The sequence below is a fragment of the Danio aesculapii genome, chromosome 10 (assembly GCF_903798145.1).
Source record: "Danio aesculapii chromosome 10, fDanAes4.1, whole genome shotgun sequence".
NCBI lineage: Eukaryota > Metazoa > Chordata > Actinopteri > Cypriniformes > Danionidae > Danio > Danio aesculapii.
In genome coordinates this window covers 42,320,746-42,336,233 of record NC_079444.1, presented here as the reverse complement: position 1 = coordinate 42,336,233, position 15,488 = coordinate 42,320,746, and the positions used below count along the sequence as shown (strand labels likewise).

General features: G+C 35.7%; 1 protein-coding gene across 1 annotated transcript; it reads right to left on the bottom strand.

Annotated features, from left to right (window-relative positions):
• Positions 1-9,588: 9,588 nt before the first annotated feature.
• LOC130236800 (cytochrome c oxidase subunit 5B, mitochondrial) lies at positions 9,589-13,163 on the bottom strand. Its single transcript, XM_056467562.1, has 4 exons — positions 13,016-13,163; positions 12,387-12,457; positions 9,987-10,086; positions 9,589-9,900 (listed from the first exon to the last, which is right to left on the bottom strand). The coding sequence occupies exons 1-4, from the start codon at positions 13,110-13,112 to the stop codon at positions 9,788-9,790; spliced, it is 381 nt and encodes a 126-aa protein (XP_056323537.1). The 5' UTR covers positions 13,113-13,163; the 3' UTR covers positions 9,589-9,787.
• Between the last annotated feature and the right edge of the window lie 2,325 nt (positions 13,164-15,488).

Sequence of the window (15,488 nt, the reverse complement as noted above, 5' to 3'; positions counted from 1 at the left end):
AAAACAAAACATCAAAAATTTATGTTTAAACTAAATAAAATACACTTTCAAAAATGGCTACAACACCCTATCTTGCAATATTACACACTGTAAAAAACAACCTATAAAATCTACCCAATAAAATTGAGGTAACAATTTGCACTCACTTCTTTAGGGTAGATTCTATTACAAATATTTGGGTAAATAGTATCTAAATGAAACAGTGGTAACATACCAAAAGAAATTAGGTAAGATCTAATTAACAATTCTCATTAGTAATTACTAAAATTGAGTAACATGTACTCTACTTTTAGCAGCAACAGATCCTCTACTACATTAATACTAATAATAGTTAGCCTATAAAAATGATTACATAATACTTATTTTGTGAAGGGTAGCTTTAGTAAAAATGTATCAAGACACTTTTTATTAACCAAATAATATAAAAAACATTTTAAACTATTAATATAGAGATAAATTTGAAGCAAAATACAGTGTTACAATACATTAATGTTACAAATATCTTACGTAATCACTGAAAAATAAAGCAAAGTCTAATAATGACAAAACATACATTGTAAACATTTTAAGTGAAGTTTCATAAACTAATTTCGAGCACGTCTGGCCACTCATCTGTAATCAGTAATAATCCAATCAGAGTGATCCTAGTTTACTATAAATGGATCAGTTTCTCCCTACTGTTTTATCTTCGTTTGGAAGAATCCCCCCTTCCACCCCATCTCCTCCTTTTCCTCCCTTTTCTAAAGGGGTAGCTCTCGAGACCTACCTGATCTCGGATCTCCTGATATGCTTATCGACCGGGCGGGAGCCCTGGGCTCAAATATCTCCGAGCTCAGGGTTCTCTCCCGGGACAGCATGCCAAACCTGCTTTATACACCAAGCATATCTAAGTGGGAACTCTTGAAACCCTCTTATGACAACACTCATCTGCTTGTTCCTGCTCTGCTGTGGGACTGTGAATCACCAACAACCTCATGATTTTATTTGTGTGGCCTTCAAGTTCGTCCTCCTGTTGAAACTGAAATAAAATACATTTTTAATGTTAATTCAAGGAAATAAGCATAATGTTTGAATAGTGTTTTTATAGCTAATGCCAACTGTTTGAACACAAACAAGATTTCTGTTAAGCAGCACTTCAATACAAAAACAGGAAACAAACTAAAATCAAAACCAAAATTCTTTAAATCCACAAACAGAATAAACAGTGCTTTATCGCTTTCTGGATGCCTACCAGTATTGAGATACAGCACACAAAGTCATTCATTCATTCATTTTCCAGCACCACAGCGGAATGAACCGGCATCTATTCCAGCATGTTTTACGTGAATACCCCTCCAGCCGCAACCCAGTACTGGGAAACACCCATACACACTCACACTTTTACACTATGGCCAGTTTAGTTCATTCAATTCTCCTATAGCACATGTGTTTGGACTGTGGGGGAATCGGAGCACCTGGAGGAAGCCCACCGCAACACGGAGAGAACAAACTCCACACAGAAATGCCAACTGGTCCAGCCGGGATTCAAACCAGCAACTTTCTTGCTGTGAGGCCACAGTGCTATCCACTGAGCTCAATCGTAATTACAATATTGACCAAAATAATTATGATTATTATTTATTTTTCCACAATCTGGCACCTCTAGTATACAGTGCAGCATTCAGCAAGCTATCATTTCTCATCCCAACAAAGCCAAATAAACACAGAGTCTAATTAAAAACACAAACAGTAGCTTCCCAATTGTTGTAGCGAGTCTATTTGTTGTCAGAGAGGTCTGAACAAACAGAACTGTCACTTGGTTTGATGAGGGTTTGTGAGCGCCCAGCATGCATTGCAGCATGAATAATTGATCAAGACAGTTGTGGAGTGAAGTGAAAAATCTGAGTGCATCATGTTCCCTCGACTTTGAACTTTTCCCAACAATCCAGTTTTACATTCACCGTTCTTTGCGAGTGTATGAAATGTATAAACTGCAAATATGTAAATGATTGAGGACATCTTAGGAGGGGAAAACCAAACAAAATATGTGCCGTGAATTTTATTTCTCATAACGCCACTATGGTTAACAAATCAGTAGAGCGATGCGCAGGAAATAAGATCCTCTTCAGATGTCTCAGTGTGGCATTTTCCTCGCTTTCACAGCCTGCTCAGCAAATGTTGCCAATTATGTGCAAATTGAACATAACATCTCGCTTTCTGGTCTTCTTGCCAGTGAAATGAGAAAAGAACGCTGGAGGTATAAGTGACCCGGCTTTTTCACATTCGTTCAAATAAATCTGATGATGCATTGATTATATGACTACGAAAGCGCTAAACTGTGTGCCTGCAATGCTTATTAAACCATTAACATACAGCAAAGCAGGAGAGAGAGGCTGAGATGACAGCTTGGAAATTCATGTTGATGAATCCCATTATGCTAATAAGCAATCAAGGCTAAAATGTTGTGTGTTTTTTTTTATTATATGAAGAGCAGCTTTAAAAGCCTATTTGCGCAGGCAGTTTCAAAAGATAGCATATTAGCCTTGACTTGAGTCTATATTGGAATAATATTGGAATAATGTTAAATGCATTATGGCTTTCAAAGAAACGCACTTACTCCCAGGGCCATTTATATTCAAGTTGATGTTTAGCCGCACCATGTTGGTGTTTCGTAACGTAATTTTTACGAGGTGGGTCGTTAACCCAACGTTTAACCCCCAACCTGGAGGACCAGGACATACACACATACACTACAGACAATTTAGCTCACCCAATTCCCCTATAGCACATGTCTTTGGACTTGTTGGAGAAACCGGAGCACCGCAGGAAGCTCACGCCAACACGGGGAGAACATGCTTTCAAACAAACTATAATACTTGAATTAATGAAAGCTACTGTTTGTGTTTTTAATTAGACTCTGTGTTTATTTGGCTTTGTTGGGATGAGAAATGATAGCTTACTGAATGCTGCACTGTATACTAGAGGTGCCAGATTGTGGAAAAATAAATAATATTCATAATTATTTTGGTCAATATTGTAATTACAATTGGGCTCAGTGGTTAGCACTGTGGCCTCACAGCAAGAAAGTTGCTGGTTCGAGTCCCGGCTGGACCAGTTGGCATTTCTGTGTGGAGTTTGTTCTCTCCGTGTTGCGTATGAGAAATCTAAAATTCAAACTGAGCATCAGAATTGGGAATTAAGGTGATTTAAGTCACTTTGAACATGATATTATATATCTCATCTAATTTTCATCTGCTTTTCCGGGGGCCAGGTCATGGGGCAGCAGTCTTAGGAGAGAACCCCAGACTTCCCTCCCCCAAGAAACTTCCTCCTGCGCCTCCGGGAGGATCCCGAGGCGTTACCAGGCCAGCCGAGAAACATCGAACAGATGCCCGAGCCACCTCAGGTGACTTCTCTCGATGTGGAGGAGCAGTGGCACTACTCTGAGCTTCTCCCAGGTGACAGAGTTCCTTAACCTATTTATATGGGTGCGCCCTGCACAGGGCTGGTGTGGGACTCCTTTTCAGCCCTAGAGTTTTAAGCCTTAGACCGGCCCACCTCAGTTCCCAAATAAGGTAATTTCCAATTCAGTTTCTAATGACACTATCACGTCTTATTCAAGAAAGCAGCAGCTTCAGAACTTCAAATGTTTTTCATAGATATGAGAACATTAAAGGGTAGCTAAATCTACAACACTATTGTTTAAAACATCACAATGTCCTTTCCTGCAATATCTGAATATATATTCTGTGCAAAATTCTTTATAGATATCAAGTCCTTTGTTAACGGTGGTCACACAAAAAATAAAAATAAAATATGTACACCTACATAAGTAACCCAAACAGTATTATATGTCTTAACACTAAAAGTGAAGAAAAAATAAATAAAAAATTACTTAGGCAAGGTTTGAACACAGGTCGGCGGTGTCATAACGCAACGTGCTGACCACTGAACCACAATGGCGCTAATATGCCAGCACTGTTATGTGCAAGACTCTTTTAACCACAGTATTACTTTCTATTGATGGCTTAGTCTTTTTGTCCCCTTTTTAGATTTCTGATCAAGTTATGTCAGATTTATTAATGTAGTGAATCATCTGATTTTCATTGAGCAGGTGTAAAATATTCATTAATATTAATCATTCGAATTCCTATATTCACTAAGGTGCCGCTGTTTGGGGTCGAATGATAGTTACATCATCATTAACCTGCAGGCTGCATTTTGCTTACAAAATAATGAATAAAAAGAGTGAGGCTATGGTCAAATAAATACGTAAATGAAAAAAGTGCGACTGCTGAGAGTGCAAGCAATTAGGGACACCAGCCCTCGTGGCCAATAAACGGACCGGCCCACCGGGAATTCTCCCGGTCCTCCCGATTAGCCAATCTGGGCCTGGCCCTGCCATCCTGCGAAGAAAACGCATTTCGGCCGTTTGTGTCTGAGATCTTGTCCTTAGGTGAGAGTAGGAACGTAGATTGACCAGTAAATCGAAAGCTTTGCCTTTGGGCTCAGCTCCTTCTTTACCACAACGGACCGATACATCAACCGCATTACTGCTGCCACTGCATCCATCCGCCTGTCAATCTCACACTCCATCCTTCCCTCACTCCTGAACAAAACCCCAAGATACTTGAACTCCTCCACCTCCAACCTGGAGATGGCAAACCACTTTTTTCCGGCGGAGCTCCATGACCTCGAACTTGGAGGTGCTGATTCTCATCTCAGCCAGGTCACACTCAGCAGCAAACTGCCCCAGTGCATGCTGAAGGTCCATGTTCGATAAAGCCAACAGAACAACATCGTCTGCAAATAACAGAGATGAAATCCTGTGGTCCCCGAACCAGACCCCTCCAGCCTAAGGCTGCACTTTGAAATTCTGTCCATAAAAATTATGAGCGGAATTGGTGACAAAGGGCAGCCCTGCCGGCGTCCAACATGCGCTGGAATCAAGTCTGACTTATTGCCGGCAATGCGAACCAAACTCCTACTCTCTTCATACAGTGACGAGACAGCCCTTAACAGAGCGCTTCTGACCCCATATTCCTAGAGTACCCTTCACATAATGCCACGAGGGACATGATTGAATGTCTTCTCCAAGTCCACTAAACACATTTGGACTGGTTGGGCATACTCCCTTGAACCCTCAAGCACCCTCGTGAGGGTATAGGGCTGGTTTAGTGTACCACAACCTGGATAAAAACTGCGTTGTTCCTTCTGGATCCTAGGTTCAACCATTGGCTGGATCCTCCTATATGTATATTTTAATAAATATAGTGTGTTTTTCATGTTAGAAATGGCATCTGTGTCTCTGGGTTCTCCCCAAAGGCCCTTCAGTTTTTATTCTTACAGACAAATGACCCCTTGTGGACACTGAAAGAGCGCAAACACAAACAATTGGGAGTTCAGACCACAAATAGACAGCCTGTACACAACAGGGGGCTAATAATTCTGACTTCAACTGTATAAGACTACAGTTAATAAATACATTTAGGCCTGAGAAATGTAAGTCAAACCGAGCATCAGAAATAGGAGTTTAAGGTGATTTAAGTTTTTATTTTTACAGACAAATGACCCCTTGTGGACACTGAAAGAAAGCGCAAACCCAAACAATTGGGAGTTCAGACCACAGAAGGACAGACTACATAACAGGGGGGTTAATAATTCTGACTTCAACTGTAGAAGACTTCAATTAATAAAAGCATGTAGGCATGAGAAATCTAAACGTCAAACCAAGCATCAGAATTAGGAATTAAACATGATTTAAGCCACTTCAAACATTATATTATTTACATTCTAATATAAATACTGTGTTTTCATGTTAGAAATGGCATCTGTGTCTCTCCGTTCTCCCCAAAGGCCCTTCAGTTTTTATTCTTACAGACAGATGACCCCTTGTGGACACTGAAAGAGCGCAAACACAAACAATTGGGAGTTCAGACCACAAATAGACAGACTGTACACAACAGAGGGGCTAATAATTCTGACTTCAACTGTATTCAACTGACTTCAAAAGTCTTCAGTTAATAAAAGCATGCAACAATGAGATATCTAAAAGTCAAACCGAGCATCAGAAATAGGAGTTAAAGGTAATTTAAGCCACTTTTAACATGATATTATACATATTTTAATAAAAATAGTGTGTTTTTCGTGATTTAAGCCACTTCAAACATTATATTATTTACATTCTAATAAAAATAGTGTGTTTTCATGTTAGAAATGGCATCTGTGTCATTGCATTCTTCCTAAAGGCCCTTCAGTTTTATTCTTACAGAGAAATGACCCCTTGTGGACACTGAAAGAGCGCAAACACAAACAATTGCGAGTTTAGACCACAAAAAGACAGACTGTACACAACAGGGGTCTAATAATTCTGACTTCAACTGTATAAGTCTTCAATTAATAAAAGCATGCAACAATGAGATATCTAAAAGTCAAACCGAGCATCAGAATTAGGAGTTTAAGGTGATTTAAGTCACTTTTACCATGAAATTATTTATATTTTAATACAAATAGTGTGTTTTCATGTTAGAAATGGCACCTGTGTCTTTGCATTCTTCCAAAAGACCCTTCAGTTTTTATTCTTACAAATGACCCCTTGTGGACACTGAAAGAAAGCGCAAACCCAAACAATTGGGAGTTCAGACCACAGAAGGACAGACTACATAACAGGGGAGTTAATAATTCTGACTTCAACTGTATAAGAGTTCAGTTAATAAAAGCATGCCGTAATGAGATATCTAAAAGTCAAACCGAGCATCAGAAATAGGAATTAAAGTTAATTTAAGCCACTTTTAACATGATATTATACATATTTTAATAAAAATAGTGTGTTTTTTGTGTTAGAAACGGCATCTGTGTCTCTGCGTTCTTCCTAAAGGCCCTTCAGTTTTTATTCTTACAGAGAAATGACCCCTTGTGGACACTACAAGAAAGCGCAAACACAAACAATTGGGAGTTTAGACCACAGAAGGACAGACTGTACATAACAGAGTTTTGACAGTTTAATTAAAATGGAGGAAATTAAAGCTAGAAGTCATTGAGTTACGGGTGATGACCTGCTAAATAATGAAGCTACAATACAAATAGTCTCTAGAAAAGCAGCATCAAGGGAAAGGCAAGATCAAATATTATAGACCATTTTGAGGGATGTAAACGATAACATTGGTCCCAACGTATTTCCTGTTTTACATGTTTAATTTCTATAGCTTCCAATAATCCAAACAGACACTGACATGCCCACATCGATATGGTCAAAATCAAAAGCCATTGAATTAAGCCCATTAAATGAAATTACATTTTGGTTGTAGATAAAATAAAACTTACAAATAAAAAAGCTGACATTTCAAATAACAAAAATAAAGTAAGTCATAAAATAAGTAGGGAATAAATATATGAATTAACACCGATTTTTAATATAATTTCTATTTAAATTTGATGGTTTTGGTCATTTTGTTGTGCTTTTTTCACTTTAATTAGTTTAAATGTTTACTCCATATTAGTTTCTGTTTAACCTATTATAATTGAGGAATATTTTCTTGGCAAAGCTTTAAAAATGTTATTTTTATGTATTTTTTTTTTTCAAATTAATGTTTATTTCAGTCAAAACTTTTAATTATAAAAACTATAGAACTGTGCGTTCGCACCGAATGCGGCAAGAGCATTAAAGTTGGCTCTGGCCACCCTGACGACAACAATGTCTGCCGGCGAGAGTGTCAAAATTCACTACACTGATCTTGTATTTAAAGGGGCATTGCAGCATATCAGAAAATCACTTACGTTCCCGCATAAAAAAAGTGCTTCCAGCATGAAAATGTTGCACAATTTTATCAAATTCAACTATGGAAGATCAAGTTGTTGCATGTGGTGTGGCTTTGCTCCACTTATCCAATGTGTCCATATGTCTGAAATATTCTGAAGCAGCAATACTGTTTTGTACTGTCGTTATAGTTAGCATGAGAGTCCTGTTTTTGTTTGGTTTTTTTCAGAAAAATAATATATATAACAATAATGCACATCAACTCGCCAGTAACTTTTTTTAATGGATGTCCCTGTAAGAAAACATCGTAAATAATTGGAAATCCAGCGACCGTAATTTTCAAACCCGTGCGAACAACTGTGGTTGGAACCAAAGTTCACAGGTCTGTGTTCTCTGGACTCCTCTTAAGCGGTCGATGACTTTATTCCGATTGCTTGCTGCTGAACAGCGTCATAGCTCATTACCAAAAAGTTAACTACTTGACGGCCACACTGGCAAAGACACACCGCGCCGATCCCCGCCTTCAGGCTATTTTTATGCTCTCGCCGCTTTTGGTGTGAAAGCACACTGACATCCCTGCTAAACTACTGAATTCATATCAATAAATGCAATTAAAATAAATGAAAACTGAAAAGTCATATTTAAATCAAGCAAAAACACAAAAAAGCTCAGTGTTTTTTATTTTATTAAACCAATGAACATATAAAGTTGGAAAGTTTAAAATGTAGGAAAATTTGAGTCATGGGAAATATTAAATAGCCAATACTAACTAACATTAGATTTATGAAGATAGTCAGCATAAAACTTTCAAAGAAAAGTTCTTTTCTATTATGCAAAACTCACTTTTAAAAGGGGTTTAAACAGTTGTGTCTCAGCGATGTGTGAATATAAGCAGCATCTAATGCTAAAAATGTATTAATTGTACATTTTATAATCAGACTTGATAAAAACAGTCTGCAGAAACACTTTGATTGACATTCTCCCTTTGTACATCTTGTCTCATAGGGCCATCAGAGACTTATTTAACATCTTGTACAAAGGGGCATAATGGGTTCCTTCAGGGTTCATACACATTATACTACAACAATTCCATGACTTTTACAGGACTTTCAATTTCCATGACCTAATGTTTCATGTAATGTTTATGTATACATGATAAGTCATAAGGAATGTTTAAGTACAGCATATCATAAAACATGCAATAGTTTCAATTTACATCTATGTAAACTAGATGATGCTTACACAGCACGAATAATGGGAGCATGTTTTTGGCTAAGAAAAGAAAAAAAAAACTAACCTCCATTTCAACATACAGACAACTAATTTTAGATGATGTTAATAGTGTGTTAAACTAATCGTAGGTAAAACTACTTCTGGTTTAAAGCCACGATCACACTGCACGTTTCGCTCCATAGACTTTTCATAGGCATGCAAATGCAGACTAGAAACGCAAGCACGTGTTTCGCATTTCAATGTATAAGAAAGTTCAAACTTGGTGAATTCTTACCTGCGAAATCACATCAGGTGATAGCATGAGAGCAGTAGAAGATAATTTAAAATAAGAAATTTAAAACACGGCGCAATCGCTCTCTTTTATTAACGTCTAATCATAGTTTAACCCCGCCCCTTTTCACAGCACCATACGACAGAATTTTGCAAGCACAAGCTCTAGTGTGACCGCAGCTCAAGTCGATTTGGACAACAATGTCTGCTAAATGACTAAATGTAATTTCCATGACTTTTTCAAAACCATATGAACCCTGTTCCTTTCCTAATGTAATAAAAAACATGCAGATTTGGTGTATTAGTGCACTCAAAACTGAGTGAACCAGAATTAAAACAATGGTGCAGAGTCAGAGTAATCATGTTTATTAAGTGTAACCAGACCAAACGCAACAAATGACACTCCAATAATTTACGTAAACTGCTTTCTTGGAATTGTTAAAAGATTGCGTCCCACATCAGGATAGGTTACATCTCCTGAACTTCCCTGCAAAAAAAACACGAACGTGACAGAGGTGGCGAGGCCTGTGGAATTATGGGATATAAGGCTCAGTGAGGAAGCTCATGAGGCACCAGCTTGTAATGAGAGCCGCAGGATGGACAGCGCTGAGCTTCACCCTCATGAAGCCAAAACCAAACCACAGCAGTGTTGTCTTCTTCACCTACAGACACACGTGAGGTTAATAATACAGCTGTCCACTAGAGAAAACAACAAGTGAACAATCAAGGATCAAGAGTTTAGACTTACAGACGCAGCCGACGATTCTCTTATTGGTGATGGAAGGGACGATATGAGGGTCTGACTTTGAGCCTGCGTAACTCTTGGGCTTCAGCATGCTGTAAGGGTCCTGGAAGATTAACAAATATCAGTCAGAGGAGATCAAGTAACACAAGGTCCGGTTACCATTATCAAATGAATTGCTGAATCACTTAGGAGTGTATAAGAACTAAAGGGATCATAAAAGGGCTGAATGTAGTTTGGTTATGGGGGTGCTCGTTTTGGTTGTCTTCAAATTAGGGGTGGGAATCTTTGGAGACTTTAAAAGACGTGCAGTGGCGCAATAGCACATTTACTGAGGCATTTGCGAGTTCAAGTTTTGCCCCCCCCCATTCCATCACATATTTTTTCCTCATCAACATGTCGAAGTTCTGAACACAGCTGAAATAGTGTGAAGTAGTAAAAGTATAATTACATAAAGCATGTTAAGTCACAAAGAATTACATCTCATCCCACCCCAGATGTCTTCTTAATTCCATTTTCCTCACCAAATGATTATAGCACACATGATTATTGACATGCCTTGTTTTTGTACTTTTTTTACATGTCAAAAAATGATACATATGGGAGTCCTAAAGGGCAAAAGAACTTTAATATACAATCCAATCACTTCTATTATGCAAACTGAGAGGTGTAAGGTCTGTCTTTGCATGAACAATTGACTGAAACTGCTATTGCACGTCTCACAAAGTGAAATAAAAAAAGACATAAAACAGAACAAAAAATAGAGACAAACTGCCTGAAATGCTTTATTTTATCAAAATGTTATGGGCAAACTTTTTGGAACTATCTTGAATTAGTTTTGAGCACAAAAAGTTACCAAAAGGCTTGATGTATCAATATGAGGCATAATAAATTTATAAAAACATCTATATGGTATAAAAATGGATCTTGATAGAAGAATTAATAAGCATCTCAGGTCCAAAAACTGTGAATATTCTGACTATTTGTTTGTGTGTCAGTTTTAACAGGGTTAAGAATCATTATAATCGGGTATATAACATTTATATAGAGAAATTTTTTTAATCCAAATATTAATTTCTATTTTGTCTGAAATATATTCAGTAGGCTCACACCGAATCTGCGTGCGGAGAAATCTGCAGTTTTTTAGCCCATCATTGAGTCTATGTATTTACTTGTGTAAATGTTTGTACATTTATATTAACTGTATAGTTTTTAAATTTATTTCAATAATATTATTGTAATATAATAATAGTTATATTAAAATGTTCATATGATTTATTTACAGTACAGTTGGTAGTATAATTGTATATTCATATAAAATGCAGGAAAAACATTTTCAACCAAAAAATATGTATTTATTTTTATTATTTGAAACTCAAAATTATTTTTATTAATTTTATTATTACAGAAACTCCTCACTCTGACCTGAGGTTTTGTTTCAGGCACCTCATATTACATTTTTGTGTGAACAAACAGCGAAAAAAATGTGGTTTTCAAATAACGGTGTTCGTGTGGACAAGGCCTTGGAATTGTTCAGCCTAACAGTGGTAATACAGCTAAAACAAAAAAGATCTATCTGGGTTATGGGCTTTTGTTTTGGTTGCTTTCAAATATAAACATTGTTTCACAAAATATGCATAGCGGATCTTTACAATACAACTACCATTTCAGCTATCTGACATGTTTAGTCTATCTTTGTGTTTAAAATAATCAAAGCTTATTAATCAAATAGATTAATCATTTTTCGTAATGGTTGAGAAGTAATCTACACATTTAAATCAAATATAGCTCCCTCATTAAGTTTAGCCATTTGTGTTTCATTTTGCTTGCTGTAGTGTCATGCATGATAGTAACTTCATAATGACACCAGCATTACATTTAACAAGGATGTCAAATAATGTTCACAATATAAGGCCAAATTGATCATTTAAGACTTTACCCTGTAAAGTTACAAATCTGATATTATTAATGCCAACTTTCTTCAAACATCCCTTTTAATGATTAAAAATATGTATTTATTTATTTTAGGAGCAACATCAGGGAGAGTAAAGATAAATGAAACTGAGGCAAATATCTAAAGTACTTGAATGCACTATATTCCTAAATAAAATTGACAACTTTAGAGCTTTTTGGATTAAAATGTTGAAAGAGTATATAAATTCATAACATGAGTTTGACATTGACAAACTAAAATGTGGCTATCAAGATTTACTGTACATCGTAAATTCACAAATTATTTTTTGCAGTTCAACAGACATTAATTTAGGAGTACGGGGTACCGGGGGTGGTGGACTAAATGCCATTGTTGTGCGATGTTATTCAATGTAATTGACATTTTATACAACAACAACAAAAGCAGCCTGTCAGTTTTGACAGTTAATAAGATCTAATAAAAATACTACATACAGAGCCTGTCTTAAGAGCATTCATAATCTTCTTCTCGAGTCCAGTAGCCTGCTCTTCATCAGTGGGAATACCTGTGGGGGAAAAAAAGTGAAATTACAATTAAGACTTTAAGAAAATTACCCCATTTCCGTTTTGGTAGTCTAGATGAGATACAGCTGCGGATACTCACATCAACATAGCATATTCTTTTGTGACACGGTACAACAATAATTAACTTTTTAAGATTGTTGTGATGGTTTAGTTCAGACGTTAATAAAAATAAATTGAGCATTTAATTAATAATATAAATAACTTTCGTTAACCTCCTGCTGCAGCTGTATCCCTTCTAGAAACAAACGTCATGCTAATAGTCAACACTAGACATTTATGCTATCTTATACTTTAATATAACTCAACAATACAGATTATTAAAACCCTAAATTAACATTTCTAACAACATCGCTCAGAAAATCATAATTTAACTTGTTTTTTAATTTAAATTTATTTAATTTAAACTGTTTTCGTGTATAAACAGCGGTTTCGGTTTGCGCATCGACCTCCAGCGCGTCCTTGGCACGCGTTCAAACCGACTCTGGAGTGATGCTGCGCGGCGCCCGGTCACTAAAAAGAGCCGGTGATGAAACACTGACCTCCGGCCGCCATTCCGCGGCTCACGGCGAGCACCGGGCGGGATTTGCAGGTCGTCGCGGCCCGTACGGCGCCTCTCAGCAGTAACCTTGCAGCCATGTCTTTCTCTTCCCCAAAACTAGCAGAATCGGGCTGATGACGTTGAAGAGGCGCTTATATAAGCATTGCGTCGCGTGAGTTCGACGTCACAACCGTATGCATTCCATAGCCTTCTCTATGCTGGGAGATATTTTGAAACACTCTGGCTCAGGAAACACTAAAGGTTAGTAAAACATTATCTTGTCGTGCCTTATTTAAAATTCCATTGTAACACCAGTACTTTGTTTTCAATTGCTTGCGCTCTTTGCATCTTATTTTTAAATTAGGCTTTATTTTATGTATATTTCTTGTATATATGTATATATTCACAGTGTATACATTGTTTTGGCTGTTTTTATGGAGCCAGATCAGTCTCAAAAATAATACATTTACAAAATAAAATTCATACATCCACAACACAAGTCACATATACTAAATCCAATTTCTAAGTTCAAAACACGATTTAAAATTACGCAAATCCAAATCGTAAATGAACTAAATGATTCAAAAACATGCTAATTTAATTTTTTAATTCAATGTATGATTCAAACACACACAAATTTAATTCGTAAACTCAAAAAACAATTCAAAAACACACAAATCCGTCCGCGCCAGTGGTGTAGTGGTTAGTGCATTGACACATGCATGATGCTTACGGCAACCCAAGTTCGATTCCTGCCTCGCGGTCCTATGCCGATCCTCCCCTTCTCTCTGCTCCCAATGCTTTCCTGTCAATTCTCTCTACTGTCCAATCCAATAAAGTTGGAAATCCCCCAAAAAATATTTTAAAAAATAAACAAAAAATGAATACGCAAATCCAATTTGTAAATTTAAAAAACAATTCATAAATACACAAATCCAATTCGTAAATTTAAAAAACGATTCATAAATACACATCCAATTCGTAAATTTAAAAATGATTCGTAAATACACAAATCCAATTCGTAAATTTTAAAAACGATTCATAAATACACAAATCCAATTCGTAAATTTAAAAATGATTCGTAAATACACAAATCCAATTCGTAAATTTAAAAAACGATTCATAAATACACAAATCCAATTCGTAAATTTAAAAATGATTCGTAAATTCACAAATCCAATTCGTAAATTTAAAAAACGATTCATAAATACATAAATCCAATTCGTAAATTTAAAAAACGATTCATAAATACACAAATCCAATCTGTACATTTGAAAAACGATTCATAAATACACAAATCCAATTCGTAAATTTGAAAAACGATTCATAAATACACAAATCCAATTTGTAAATGTAAAAAATTATTCATTAATACACAAATCCAATTCATAAATTTAAAATATGATTCATAAATACACAAATCCAATTCGTAAATTTGAAAAACGATTCATAAATATTCAAATCCAATTCGTAAATTTATAAAAATGATTCATAAATACACAAATCCAATTCGTAAATTAAAAAAATTATTCTTAAATATTCAAATCCAATTCGTAAATTTAAAAAACGATTCATAAATACGCAAATCCAATTCGTACATTTAAAAATTATTCGTAAATATTCAAATCCAATTCGTAAATTTAAAAAACGATTCATAAATACGCAAATCCAATTCGTACATTTAAAAATTATTCGTAAATACACAAATCCAATTCGTAAATTTAAAAATGATTCGTAAATACACAAATCCAATTCGTAAATTTAAATATGATTCATAAATACACAAATCGAATTCGTAAATTTAAAAATGATTCGTAAATGCACAAATCCAATTCATAAATTTAAAATGATTCATAAATACACAAATCCAATTCATCAATCTGAAAAACTATTCAAAAATACACAAATCCAATTCGTAAATTTAAAAATGATTCATAAATACACAAATCCAATTCGTACATTTAAAAATTATTCGTAAATATTCAAATCCAATTTATTTGGTGAAAATATTTGATTTTCACTTGTAAATCCATGAATTGTGCATGTACAGATGTAAAATGCTGTGGATTTTACACAGAAATACTCAAAAGAAGTTTTTAGTCTTTCTTTGGAATTATCTCTTCGGTTTAAGCAAGGAAATTTAATCAACAACACAATTAAAGAAGTGTCTTAGGAAATACTTCACAGAAGGATCATTTAGAAGGTTTTGGTATTGTAGAACACCAAAAACTGGTATTAACGATTAACAAAACAATGGAGTGTATGATATAAATATGTTTATTGCATTTTTTTATATTGAAAACGAGAACTTGAATTGTAAAGAAAAATTTGTAATATATTTTGCTTTTGTTTATTTTATTAGGTTATTAGCTAATGTTAAATTGGTATTTATAATTTATAAATTGTAGGTGGCATGGTGGCTCAGTGGTTCGAGTCCCGGCTGGGCCAGTTGGCATTACTGTGTGGAGTTTGCT